Raw genomic sequence first — 14,518 nt, forward strand, 5'->3', positions numbered from 1 at the left:
ATGATTCATGAAATCAAATTTATCATATTAATCGTCAGAGTTAAATTCAATCTTCGCAGTACTCAAAAGCTGTGTTATATGATGAAGATGAACAAAGCAACAAAGATGAGAGGACACGATCGATTTTTTTTTTTTTTTTTTAAAAACCTTGGCAGCAGATTCCTTTCATCAAATTCCTATCATTTGCAAATAATTTTATTAGAGGATTCGACCCTCCAAATCGCAGCGAATTATTTATTTTTTGCACTGCTTCGTTCCGATCAGATTAGATGGGGAGTACAAGGACGCGAAGGAAGCTGCCAGGTCAGCAACAGGATAGAAAGGGCTAAGACGGCAGCCATAGCTGCTGCTGAGCTGGCAAGACATGAAAACAAAGCCCGTGAAAAGGCACAAGCTGAAGCTGCTATTAGGTCCAGTAATCTGATATGCGGAGTAGGGATTATTTTCATTCATAGTAACCAGGTGATTATTTTCATTCTTATTCATTCATAGTAATTCAGGTGATTATTTTCAGTTATTGATTAATTGAGTAAATTTGTGAGTTTTGAAAATTTATAAGGATAAATATTGTATTATGTAATTTAGAGAGATAAATATGTAATTTCAAAGTTTTTGAGAGATATATATAAAGAGGAGGGATTCAATTACACAATTTTATGGTGACACATCTTGATACCATATTTTTATAAATTATTTTTGCGATTTTAAAATTCAAACAGACGATCCGAACCGTTCAACATGATCTCCATATTAAAATATGATTGAAGACCAAATTTTACATTTTTTTTGAAATTTTTATATTATTTATTAAGATGTGTACAAAATTGTTATTTTCAGATAATTTTTTACCATTGAAAAACAATAATTTTAAAAAATTCTAAATAAATAGTAATAAATTTTCAAAAAATGTAAAATTTGGTCTCCAAGTACATTTTAATATGGACATTAAGTTAAACGGTTCAGGTCAGACTATGTAAATTTTGAAATTGCAAAAATAACTTATAAAAAAATGGTATCATAATGTGTCACCATAAAATGGTGTAATTGGATCTCTCCTTGTATATAAAATGACTCCTAAAATTAAGTTAAATTTAATGTGTTAATTTTTCTTCGTTTTAGACTACTTGATTTTATAATCAATTAATTTGAAAATTTATAAATTTTGTATGTAAACGTATTATGATAAAGTAAATCATTTTGAACATTTTGAATGTTTTGTTTTAGGTTTAATCCGATAGGTTTTTAATGTATATCAACGTAACCAGCAGTCAAATATAAAAGCACTTAAACTATTACCAGATTATAAAAAAAGTTCCTGCAGGGATCAAATTAACTGAAGTTGAAAGTTAGAAAGAACAGAGAGAAGAAGAAAAAAATAGTTATTTTGGTAATTCAGAAATTTGTTTTTCATTTTTTAGATTTTTAAGATCCTACGCTTACCAAAGCATTCGAAAAGAAATATATTGAAGCAATCATCTGACTTTGTAATAAACTTTTTTTTAGGTTCACAGAAGTAAAAAGAAAAAAATAATCTTAAAAAATCGTCTCCTGCACTACCAGCTAGTTCATTGTAACTAAACAATCCACACTGATCATACAAGATAGATACGCATTCTATTTCATCTTAAGCATGTCTCTGAACCAGTAGGCAGACAGCTTGGGGTATCGTTTTAGGTTTTGAAAATCGACATAGACCAGACCAAAACGGGATGTGTAACCCAACCTCCACTCAAAATTATCCAACAGAGACCATGCGAAATATCCAATTACATTTGTGCCCTCATCAATTCCTTTCTTCACCTCTGATATATAACTTCTGTAGAAATCAACCCTTTTTGTGTCATGCAAGGCGCCTGGAAGGGTTATACTGCCCGGTTGATCCATTCCTACACATAAGATGCTTATAAATATTGAAAGTTCCCTATCCAAAGTTCAAAAGATAGGTAACCCTTAAGATGCCCCTACAAAAACATTAAAATTGTCCCTCTGTGTCAATAAATGGCAAGGTATTCTTCATGTCCTGGTAGTTGCTAATAAGTGGGCATATTCAAGCAATGTAAGATATTTTGATGAAATTAGGTGGGTGCTTAAGATGTTTCCCGTTCTATGGAGTATACTTGTTACACACAATCAGATATTTTTTGGTGAAAAAACATAGCTACATACTCCTTACCATTTTCAGTTATAATGACAGCCGGGTTTCCATATTTTTCCTTTATGTACTTCACACAATGGTAGATCCCAGTGGGCACCATTAAAAGCCAATTTGAGTTTGCCTACAAAGTTATAATGTTTTGTTAATTTTGTACATGGTCAATTAAAAAAGAGGAGAGAGAGAGAGAGAGAGTAAATACAAAGTGAGAAATTACCCGAGGTCCTATAAGCACACCATTGCGCTCAGCTGCATAGTGAAATGAACAAGTAAATAACTAAAAAGTAATTTTTTTATAGGTTCCAAGTTTTATACCACGAATGAGAACATAGATGAGCACTACTCCTTGTCTTTGCAGATAATTAACAATTAGCTCCATCATAACCATAGAAAAAAGTAACCAAACCAGCTTAAAAGAAATAGAATTTGTTCGCAGCTGATTTATCATCTACAAACCCACAAATCTTCAAGAATTCAAGAAAATAGTAGAGCAAACACAACTTACTAACAGAATGAACATGCCAATCAGTTGAGTAGCTTATTGCTGCCAGGTTTTTCACAAGGGAGTTTTTAACATAGCAGGCTGTGTACTGATTGATGCCAATGAAGTCAGCAGAGCCTTTTACCAATGCAATTTGGTCTGGGGTGAATTTTGGTAACCTGTTTTTCACTATCTTTTGCATTGTTACTGGGTATTGCCCGTTAATCAAAGGATCTAGATACCTGCAATTAGAAGCTGATTACTTCATGTGTGGATTCTTGATTGTAGAAGTTTGGTACTCATGGAACAGGACAAAACTTATCTTGTAATATATATACAAGGATTTCTATTTATGGCCAATTTACAATCTACCAGTTGGTCCATGGTGCTAACTTTACTGAGCTGTATGTTACATATAGGTATAACCTTGTTTGGAAGATTAGTTGGGACATCCACCAACTAAAAATTAAAACTAGCAAAAGAAAAGAAGCATACACCATCCATACTTCCCATAAAGCCTCTAATGACCAATATGATTGAGACTAACTAATGGTGGAAACTACTTTTGAATTTTTTTTTTCAAATGAGCTTTTCGCAGTTATGGAGAATTAGAGTTCTTTTGCAATATTTGGATAGACCAGGGGGTTTTGGCAAAATGATATGTACCAAATATTGGAACTTGTGCCACTTAAGCACAAGTTCTCAATTTTCTGGTTATTCAGAATGAAAGTTACTCCTTAGTTTATTACCATCCTATCTGGAAGTCTCTGGCTCTCTGTGCTGCTGCTCTATCCTCTCTTGAGTTTGTAAGTGGCTCGTACCAGGCAAAGTCGAGAACAATACCGATCTTTCCTTTTTGACTAGGCTATAAATTAATAATAAGCTGTTGGATAACTGTATAATAGTCTCTCCGTCTTTATTCTTTGGCAAAAATTAAGGACCCTTGCTTTTGTAGAAAATTCAAAAGCAACAGCTACCAGTAGTTTTCTACTTTTCTTGAGATTTCCAGCAGTACATAATGAATGACAATAAGCTTTCTTAAATAGGCAAGCCATTCATATTATTGGAGGAACATATTAAGAAAATAAACTATAAAGTAAATGGGGAGAGATCACTAGACAATGGTTATTTTGACAATCTTGACAATGGATTCTAATAAAAATTCAAATAAAATTGAAAATTGAAAAGTGAATTTATAGGTATGTAATTGAAAGTTTAGATAACCTAACAATCAAATTTCATGCAATTTAAGTATTATTTGATGATGCATCAAGCACTGTTAATTCCGCCCCATTGAAACAGAGTAACTAAATGTATGGTGAAACATACACAAAATTTTATTGTTTCTTTGTAGACATGTTATGGATACTATAAATTGCCTATCATAACGAATTTCAAATTAAAGCTTTATTTTTAAGATTGTCAAGTTTGTCAAAATAAAAATTTGTCTAGTGATCCCCCCTCTTAAGTAATTAATATGTTTTGTGGCTAACTATTTATTTCTTCTTCATACTTAATTACATTGACGGAGTGAAATTTGTATCTAAAAAGGCAACCTTCTACAGGGACTTACTCTATGAATATGATGAGAAGATATATTGCATTTTGGATGATTTCAAGAATTTTTGAAAAGTCAAAAAAGAAAAAATTAAATAACTACCTGATAGTTGTCACGATATCTTTTCACAGCTGTTGCATGAGCAAGGAGAATATGGTGTGTAACAGTATATGGCTCAGTAGAAGAGTTGCCACCAGCTGCACACCCGGTGCACCGTAAAGGTGGATATATCTTCTGATCATATCCAAATACTGCCATTAATCTTGGTTCATTAACTGTGAACCAATTCTTAACTCTATCACCAAATGTCTTGAAACAGAACTCCGCATAGTTTGCAAATAGATCCCTGGAAAGTTGAAATTATATGCTGTTACTGTAACCAAGAATTGCAGCCTCAAATCTCAGCAGCATGCGAGACAAATATAGAATTGGTAGGTGTACTGGTGAAAACTCCAACATCAAGCGTAGCCATTGTATTCATTTTAATTTTCCTTTTTATATAATAATTACTTTGTTCAGGTTTTGGGCCCAAAAACTTACACAATCTTTGGGTTTAACCAGCCTTGGTACTTCTTTTCCAGTGCAAGCGGGGAATCATAATGAAGAAGATTGACATATGGTGTAATCCCTATTCAATTTTAAGAAAACAAATAAGATAGTTTGTGGAATATTTTCGAAACACGATAACAAAGTTATATGATCCTAAATTGGAGAAGTATCAAATTCAGACACCATAATTTGATATCAAAGGGAACTTGAATTCAAAATGTTGTAATCACGATCCTAGGACTTTACTAATTAGGACACTAGACTGGCTTTTGGCTTAGGTAAAGATAGAATGACACCTTGTTTAAGCATGTAGTCAATCAAATTGTTGTAGTAGTTTACTCCTTCAGGGTTAACTCTTCCTTCCCCATCTAGAAATATCAGATATTTAGTTAACCTGTTTGAATTTAAAGTGGAGAGTAAATTTTGATCTTTAAAAATAAAAGATGAAGAAAAGAAACTGTACCAGGAAATATCCTGGACCATGAGATTGAAAACCTGTATGCATCAAAATTCATTTTCTTCAAGATGTCTATATCTTCCTGAGAATGATAGAGAAAAGCCATAAGTTAGTAACGTTAAATCATTAGCTTTATAGCACCGTATACCTTACTGACGGAAGGCTGATTGGAAAAGAACAAAAGCACGAGGTGAATTTGAATATCTTAATCATCTGGGCCCTTATGAAACGCTCAAAGGTTGTCAGCTCATTAAAGGATACCTTGTAGTGATGATACTCATCTGTTGCCACATCAGCAGTACTATTATCTGCAATAGCTCCTGCTCAGTATATGAAAAAAAAAAGTCAGAAACTTATCAAACAGACCATCTCACAAAGTCATACAAGGGCAATTGCCCAGTGTCTGCTGACACAGCATTGCACTGGAAATCAGAATATCAAGTTCGAATCTCTCCTAGGAATTATAGGTTTATTCATCTCACCTTAAAAAAATAAATAATACATACCTAAGGGTAGGTTAGATATTTGATTGTTTGCCTTAGTTTATGTCCTACTTATAGATGAATGCTATGAATTTCATTTTAAAATATTCTTCTTATGGGAGAACTGGAGCAATACAGTCCCAGTGAGCTATAGCCTATAGTATAGAAATTGCTCTCAATTGGGACCAAATTGAGCAATCATTGATAAGATTACAGCAATTTATAGAGGATTTGAGACAGTCCAGTCTCCAGAACACGTTGGTTAATTTTTTTTTTTTTTTTAAATTTACCTTTATCTCACAACAAAAAGAAGGAATGCATTATTTTACCTGGAGTATGAACGAACTCATCCCAGACAGAGGGACCTCTTCCTTCTTGCAGAGCCATTCCTTCCACCTGAAAAGCCGATGTCGCCGCACCGAATACAAACCCTTTAGGAAAGGCAGCTCGGCTGAGCATTTCAGTGTGCGTTGGAGGAGTAATCGAAGTTGATTCTGGTTTTCGAGGGGTTTCGCCATTGGTTGCAAACAAGAGATGAGTGGTCAGGAGCAGAGAAGAGATGAAGACGAGAAGAGGTGAGAAGTTGCGCTTCATTTCTTAATTCTTATAGTTAATAGTTAAAGCCTTAAAAGGGGGTTTGTGCTTACAAGGTGCTCGAAGGTGGTGGAGACTGTCAGTATCAGAGAGGAGTTAAGTGAGGCAAGTAGGCGGATCGGGTATTCGGGTATTGAAATTTCAGGTTTGGATTCGGATCCTCGGGATTTCGGATACGTTCGCTTTGTGGAAACTCACGTCTGTTGGAAATTCAAAATTTATATTTATTTAATTATTTTTTCTTTCGAAAATATCACGTTCAGATTTTTTTTTTATAAACCATAATTAAAAAAAATAAATTTATGAAACCAATATGATTATTTTTTTTTTACAAAATTTATAAAAATTAAAATGTCATTTCAGTCCGAATTTTTTTTTTTTGAAACTGAAATGACAATGCAGCCCAAAGTAGTTTTACAGATTATCATACTAACGGTCACAAAAAATTTAAAAACCCCTCTAGACCGAAATGTCATTTCCGTCCCACTATTTTTTTTTAAACTCGAAACCACCTCTTCTCTCTTCTCTTCTTTCTCCTTTCTAAGCAAATATGTTTTTTCTGACATTTCTAAACAATTTATAAGCAAACCTTTCTAAACAATTTTATGGAAACAAAAAAAAAAACATTAGATCAAAATGGCATATTGGTTCATGGATGTTACACCAAAGACTACATTTTTTCTGAATGTGAAACCACCTCAGACTGAATTATCATTTTGATCTCGAGAAAAAAAAAATTCAGATTTAAATAACATTTCAGTTCTTATAATTTTTGTAAAAAAATATATTAAATAATCACGTTAGTTTCATAAAATTCATTTTTTTTTAGTTATTGTTTATAAAAATATTCGTTCAGCGGGCCATTTTGTGAGAGACATTGAATAATGGATATGTAAGTAGCCGCTCGATTTCAGTGGGCCAAATCAGGTCTGGCTCGAAACTAGACTAATTTAAAAATAAATAAAAAATAAAAAATTCAAATTAGAATGATTTTTAAGTAAAAGTTAGAGATTAAGTTACCTAACTATTTAATTTAATATCTATAAAAAATTGTTTCTTTCAGATTTTAAATATCTTTGTCACTAGATCAAAAAATGATTATCAAACTCAAATTAAAATTATTTATGAGTTTAAATATTTGACGATTCTTCTTTTATTTTTTTATTTAAGCATATCACAAGGACATTTAAAAACAGTTATTCATATTTTATAACGTATCTAAAACTGAACATATAAGAGCGATGTTTTAGAGGTCGTGAAAAAAAAATTCACCTAACTTATCGCAGGGGTACCTGAGGGAGTTTTTTAATTAAAAAAGAAGTAAAAAATGTTAGTATATTATTAAACATTCTAAATCATCTATTTTCTTTCAAAATATTCAATTTTTTTATTTCTTCGTTTACAATTGAAATATTTTTCTTATTTTTCCATATGTTTAGTTCCATATATTTTTCAAAATTAAATTAATTGTTTAGTTCTATTTAATATTTGAAATACATGTTTTGCTCTATTTTTTAAATGGAGTCGTCCATTTCTCTTGGACTGCTATCTCTTTTTTTATTAACTCTACCATCAACTATGTAACAGTTGTTCTTGTTATTATTTTTAGTACTGATTAATCTTGCATCTAACAAAGTATTTTTGGATTAATTAACAGTAAAATAATAACATAGAGAGGGACAAATATTGCACGGCTGGTCCTAGGCATAATCACAAAGAAAATGACGGAGTGCTACAAGTCAAAGAGACGAGTCCATTTAAGATCCTTATATAATAAATGGTTAGATTTTGGAGGTATATGAGTATGATACTCTTTGGAAATTCAAATTACTGTTGAAATCAAAAAAAATTGTTTGGTTAGTCAAGAAAAATAGAATTTTAACAAAAGATAACTAAATTATAAGAGCAAGGCAAGGTTCCCAGAATTGTATTTTTTTTTTTGTGGTAGTGACGAATCCATTAATTATTTATTTCTTGTCCTTATATCATACCCATTTGGCATTGGATTGCTCAATTTAATGATTTCACTTTTGATTGTAATCAAGTTCAAGACTTATGAGAGTGTTCGGCAAGCAAGATTAAGGGAGTGCAGCTTAAGGATTTAAGCTTTACTAAGGAGAGAGTGTTCGGTAGAGACAAGATTAAAAATGAAAGCTTAAATATAATAAAATATGTATTGTTTTATGACATGAGATGTTAAAGACCGAACTACCCTTTGTCAAACATGCTCAACTAATTACAGTCAACTATATTACAATCATTCATCTGCGCCACACTAATTCGACTTAATTTTACCAACAAGATGAAGAACAAGCTCAAGAACAATGTAAATAAAACTCACCTCTAAAATTAATACAAACATGATGATAATTAATAAATTATACAAATAAATATGATAATAAAAAATTTCATACAATTAAAAATTACAACAAATGGCATAATGATAATAAATAGTGCTTCCACTAGATATCAAAGAGAACTTCTCTAAACAACACACAACTCATGCCAATAAAACAAGTATAATTGCATAACACACAAATAAAATATTAAAGTATAAAGAGAACTTCTCTAAACAACACACAACCTTTGCTGTATAATTCTTATTTTCCTTCGTATCTTTTGGTTTATAATTGTCTCTCACTGAAGGACGAAGAGAAGAATGGCTTGGATTTACTGGAAGGGGATTGGAATCCTCTACATCATAACCTGCATACAGGAAAATTTCAATGCATAAAAAATTGGTTATTCATACAAGAATGAAGTGAAAATGAACATAGAGCCAAAATAATTTTGCTCCGATCATGTGCAGCTATAGTCTCTAACTAGCATCCTTTCTATACTCATCCAATTTTATCTATTTTATCTCTCTACAAAAGTTATTGAAAAGGAACATAGCTACTGAAAATGAACACAGAGTAAAGAAATTTACTTCTACAAAACTATAATGCAGAATATTAGCTAATAATAATAAACCTTGTTTTGTATGCTTTTTTATGAAAATAAACCTCAATAACATCCAAGTACGAATTATTACCCAACAATCAAATTCAATCAATCATACGCACGATGTTTCCCTGGGAACAAGCCCAGGCAAACAGCACTAAAACCCTCCAACTTAGAGGAGTTATTTGAGAGAAATTTATATTGAAATAAGATAAAATGTTCAAAATCAAATCTCTCGGTAGCTTGGAGAGCAAGACCCTTCTCAAAAGATTGAACAAAAATAGTAAAATGCACCATAGAAAGGGGAGAAAAAAAAATTCAGAGAATAATACCTTGACAGCTCAACAAGAGAGTTCATGGAGTTTGAGGTGTCAATGAAGAGAGCTTCTCGGTGCGAACGTCTTGGAGCCGTCGGATTGAAATTCCGGTGACTAGATCGTCGTCAATCTTCGTCGGAAATGGTAAGCTATCATCTATCTCACGCCTAGGGAACCATTCTCTCAAGAGAGAAGAAGAGAATAGAATATTGAAAAGAAATGAGACGCCTCCTTAAGAATCTCAGCTTTTGAGGGCAATTTTGTCCATACACATGTAAATTTGGCCTCTAAGGAGGGCCGGGCCCGTTCGGCCACATACTATTCACCGTGGGAAATAAAAATTTGCTCAGAGCTAAGTTTTTATTCCCACGGTGAACAGTAAAATTTAGTTCAAAATTTTTGATTCCCACACCCATTCCTATTTCCTACTGGGTTGCCGAACGGGCCCTAAGAAAGCAAAAAGTTGAGCTTAAGATTTGGGTCTAAGGAGATGTTATTGGGATTTCGAGTAGGTTATAGTGTAACAATTCGAAACAGTTCAAGATTTGTTCACTACCCGAAAAACCAGAATCCAAGTAAACTAATTCTAGAATTAAAACAGATTTTACCACTAGACGCACAGCGGAAACTTCAAGTCTAGTCTAGCAGTAGCCTTCTTCTTCTTTCCTTCTTCTCCTTTCGTTCCGTGTCAGATTCATGTAACAGCCCAGCAGTCACGCCTCTATCAGTATTCACACGAACAGGTTCAAAATTAACAATCAACTGGTATACTAGTACCAATCTGAAAGCCTCGTCTTTTCTCTTTCTTTCTCTTACGTTTTTTGATATGTGCGAAATGGAATTTTTTTTGGAACCTCTGAAACCGAACTGCTGCATATATATTTATAATGCTTATGCATCCATTCAGTCACACCATTTGGTTGCACCTTTTAGAAAACGTGATCTGATCTGAGATCAGATCAGATCAGATTAGATCAAGAATTTGGGCCTAGCCCAATAAGACTTAATATATTAATTCAGCCCATATTATTTGGCATGTAGAACACTTCTTACAGATGCTCTTAAGTTTGTGTAAGGATCAGTTGTTCGGCTGGCTTAAGGCCTTAAGAAAGACTAAGGAAGCTAAATCCACTCTGCCGAACAGGTACTATGAGTTTTAGATGCCTATATGCCTTTGAAAGATAGAAAACTGGTGGAAATGATTAAAGGAGCAATACATTGAGTCATTTGGTTTGAGAGAAATTATCTTATTTTGTTGGTTTGAAGACAATTAATGGGTCCAGTCCTTTTTGTCTTTGCCATCGGTTTTGAGTCTAACCAATGCTGCTTGGTTCATTTCCTATTGGCAGGATTTTGGGGCAGATGGCAATCTGATCTTTTGCTATCGGTAGAAGCATCATGCAATGCTGTTATGCTTCAATTAAAAGGCGCTCTGCCTTTTGCTATCGGTAATTAATCAAAATCGATCCTGTTTGCATATATATTAAATTGAAGCAGCTGCGCTACTTGTGCTATTTCTTAATTCTTATATCGGTCAAACAAGTAGTCAACCGATGGCAATGGTTAGTATGAGTTTAATTAAAGGGTGCAGCCGTAACTTCCAGAGAGAGCCATTTCGTTACTTTGTTTGGGCTGCTTCTGTATTGTCTCTTTTGCCTTTTCACTTAACTTTGTCTAGGATTTACCTCTTCTTCTTAAAATTTGTAAAAGAGTATGTGAGAGAGTACTATTGAGAATTTTTAATCTTTTTGTACTTGTGAGACTCTTTGATTTTAGTAGATTTGTGCTGTGTGCTCCTGTGATTTTTTTTCAAAAAGATTTCCACGTAAAATCTTGTGTTATTTCTCATTTTTTATGCTTGCTTGCTTATTGTCTTGACTTCTTGTGTGATTCTCTATTTATTTGCTTACCTCTTTATTAGAGCTTTGAGTGCTCTCAACAAATTGGTATCAAAGCTTCTTGAAGCTCAACAATTTTTAATAATGGTAATATTAGGCTTATACAACAAGAGGAGGGTTCAAATGCCTCCATGTTTTTGTGTCTTCATCTCTCTCCATCATTTTCAAAGTTCAAACAGTCGATCCGAACCACTCAACCTAACCTCCATACTAAAATATGTTTGGAGACCAAATTTTATATTTTTTGAAATTTTTTTACTATTTTTTTAGATAGGTACAAAAATACTGTTTTTAGATGGTTCAGATTTACTGATTTTGTACCTATCTAAAAAAATAGTAAAAAAATTTCAAAAAATATAAAATTTGGTCTCCAAACATATTTTAGTATGGAGGTTAGGTTGAGCGGTTCGGATGAACTGTTTGAACTTTGAAAATGATAGAGAGAGATGGAGGCATAATGAAGGTACAAAAACATGGAGGCATTTGAACCCTCCTCATACAACAATTAGCAGCTATAATTGTAGCAGTTACAAATTTTTGGTGCATATGTAATAATGATTCTTCTTTGTTAAACCTTTCTTTTATTTTTCCTTTTGATTTAAGGGATATTATGATCACTGTGGATCAAGGTCCGAGCTCTTCCAAGGAGGAGATTTCAGAGGAGGGAGAACCTCCAGATTTGTACGAAGTTTGGTTTGGAAGAAGGATCCTATGGATCGTAAGAGCTTTTAAGTGTTGTACAATGTCCTATGGTTTAATTTTTTTTTTTATATATAAGTTTTGTGGACTTACATGAATAATTGTTTTGTACTAGTTTTAGGTGCCTTAGAGGGGGATTTAGATATGACAACATTATATGGCATAGAGTCAGATGATCAGGGGTGGACTCAGGATTTTCGTTAAGGGGGGCAAAAAAAATATCGAACTAGATTTAAATAGCTAATTGGATTTAGATCTATTAACTAATTAGGTATTCGATAAAAAAAATATTACTTTAACTTGTACTTTTCAATACTATGACTTGTAATTTCTGATTCTCTGATCTATAATTCTAATTATCAATCATAATTTAAAAAATATATTTTAATTTTAACTCTAAATTTAGCCCGAATTATAATTCAAACATCTAGAGGGGGGGCAAAAAAAATTTTAGGGAGGGGCAAAGTCAATTGAAACATCCCGAACACCACTAAAACTCAAAATCTAGGAAGGGGGGAGGGGGCATATAGCTACCCCTGGAGCACTATAGATACTTAATGCATATTTTGTTTTATGTGATTGTTAGACTTGTTTTAGTACCGAGTGTTGTTGTTGGATTTCTTTCTTTAGCTATTGTTGCTTATTTGGTTGTTTGTAATAATGGATGTAGAAACTTATGTGAGATGGTACCGACTTGGTACCATTGTCACATAACCTTGTGATTGACCACTTTTATTAAATATATATATATATATATATATATATATATATATATATATATATATATATAGAGTTAGGCTGGGTTGCTATGGATAGCATAGTGGCCTCCCGTGCTACGGCTCAATATTCGAGTTTTCAAAATCCAAACGGTCGATCCGAACCATTCATCTTATTCTCCATATTAATATCTACTTGGAGACCAAATTTTACATTTTTCTGAATTTTTTTACTATTTATTAAGTATTTTACAAAATTGTTGATCCAACGGTGGCTGCACAAAACAGTAAAACCGTTGGATTAGCGATTTTCAAAGTGGCTTAATAAATAGTAAAAAAATTCAGAAAATTATAAAATTTGGTCTCCAAGCAGATATTAATATGGAGAATAAGATGAACGGTTCGGATCGACCGTTTGGATTTTGAAAACTCGAATATTGAGCCGTAGCATAGAGGCCACTATGCTATCCATAGCACCCCAGCCTAACTCTCTCTCTCTCTCTATATATATATATATAGAGGTAGGCTAATAAACAATCGATTGTTCCTAGCCTCCCGTGCAACCAAGTTGTTTTCCGATTTTTAAAGTCCAAATGATCGATCCAAACCGTTAGATGTGATCTCCATATTAAAATGTGCTAGGAGACCAAATTTTATATTTTTTGGAATTTTTTTACTATTTATTAAGCCACTTTGAAAATCGCTGATCCAACGGTGGCTTAACCAAACAGTAAAATCAGAAGCTACCGTTGGATCAGCGATTTTCAAAGTGGCTTAATAAATAGTAAAAAAATTCCAAAAAATGTAAAATTTGGTCTCCTAGCACATTTTAATATGGAGATCATATCTAACGGTTTGGATCGATCATTTGGACTTTAAAAATCGGAAAATGACTTGGTTGCACGGGAGGCTTGGAACAATCGATTGTTTATTAGCCTACCTCTCTCTATATATATATATATATATATATGGCAAAACATGTATTTGAACCATTAAAATATAACTAAATAATTAATTAAATGTAAAAAATTCAGATTTAATAAACAGATGAGCAAATTAAAAAAAATATTTTAATTAAAATGGAGAAATAAGAAATTTGAGTATTTTAATAGAATATATAATTTAAAATGTTTTAATGAATATATCAATAATTCTTCAAATTTAAAAATTAAAAATTTAATATTAAATATTTTGACGAGAAAAGAGACAATTTAGATTGTTTCAAACTTTCAATGAATATATCAAACATTCTCCCCTGATATTTATATTTCTTGATTGTGTCGACACTATTTAAAGCCTTTCACAATTACATGTGAAATTCAGTCACATAATATTGGAAGAAATATAATTATGGATATTTTGATGTTAGGAATTTCAACTTGTTTTTATAATGGAGAACAGCTTGGGTCCGATGATCATTGGGCTCAAAGTTGTTCCAATGGGTTTGCTCACCATCAGATCTGTTTTAGGATCCGTGCCCGCACTTTTGCGTATGCTTTTAAATTCATGCGCACGAATCCTAAAACAGATCCGACGATGAGCGAACCCATTGGAACCGCTTTGGGTCCAATGACCATCGGACCCAAGCTGAAGTCTTTATAATGATCCATAAATAAGCTGGGATCTGTAGGCGGTGCCTCGGCGGGACTGGACTGGAGGAGATCAAAACAAT

General features: G+C 32.8%; 1 protein-coding gene across 1 annotated transcript; it reads right to left on the reverse strand.

The window, feature by feature from the left end:
• Nucleotides 1-1,463: 1,463 nt before the first annotated feature.
• Nucleotides 1,464-6,382, reverse strand: LOC144551312 (beta-glucosidase 7-like). Its single transcript, XM_078299233.1, has 11 exons — nucleotides 6,009-6,382; nucleotides 5,459-5,517; nucleotides 5,204-5,279; nucleotides 5,037-5,108; nucleotides 4,732-4,819; nucleotides 4,294-4,537; nucleotides 3,383-3,498; nucleotides 2,658-2,875; nucleotides 2,370-2,401; nucleotides 2,174-2,276; nucleotides 1,464-1,886 (listed from the first exon to the last, which is right to left on the reverse strand). Exons 1-11 carry the CDS (start codon nucleotides 6,271-6,273, stop codon nucleotides 1,615-1,617), a joined length of 1,545 nt encoding a protein of 514 aa, XP_078155359.1. The 5' UTR covers nucleotides 6,274-6,382; the 3' UTR covers nucleotides 1,464-1,614.
• Between the last annotated feature and the right edge of the window lie 8,136 nt (nucleotides 6,383-14,518).

The sequence above is a fragment of the Carex rostrata genome, chromosome 3, assembly GCF_964058835.1.
Source record: "Carex rostrata chromosome 3, lpCarRost1.2, whole genome shotgun sequence".
NCBI classification, from domain to species: Eukaryota; Viridiplantae; Streptophyta; class Magnoliopsida; order Poales; family Cyperaceae; genus Carex; species Carex rostrata.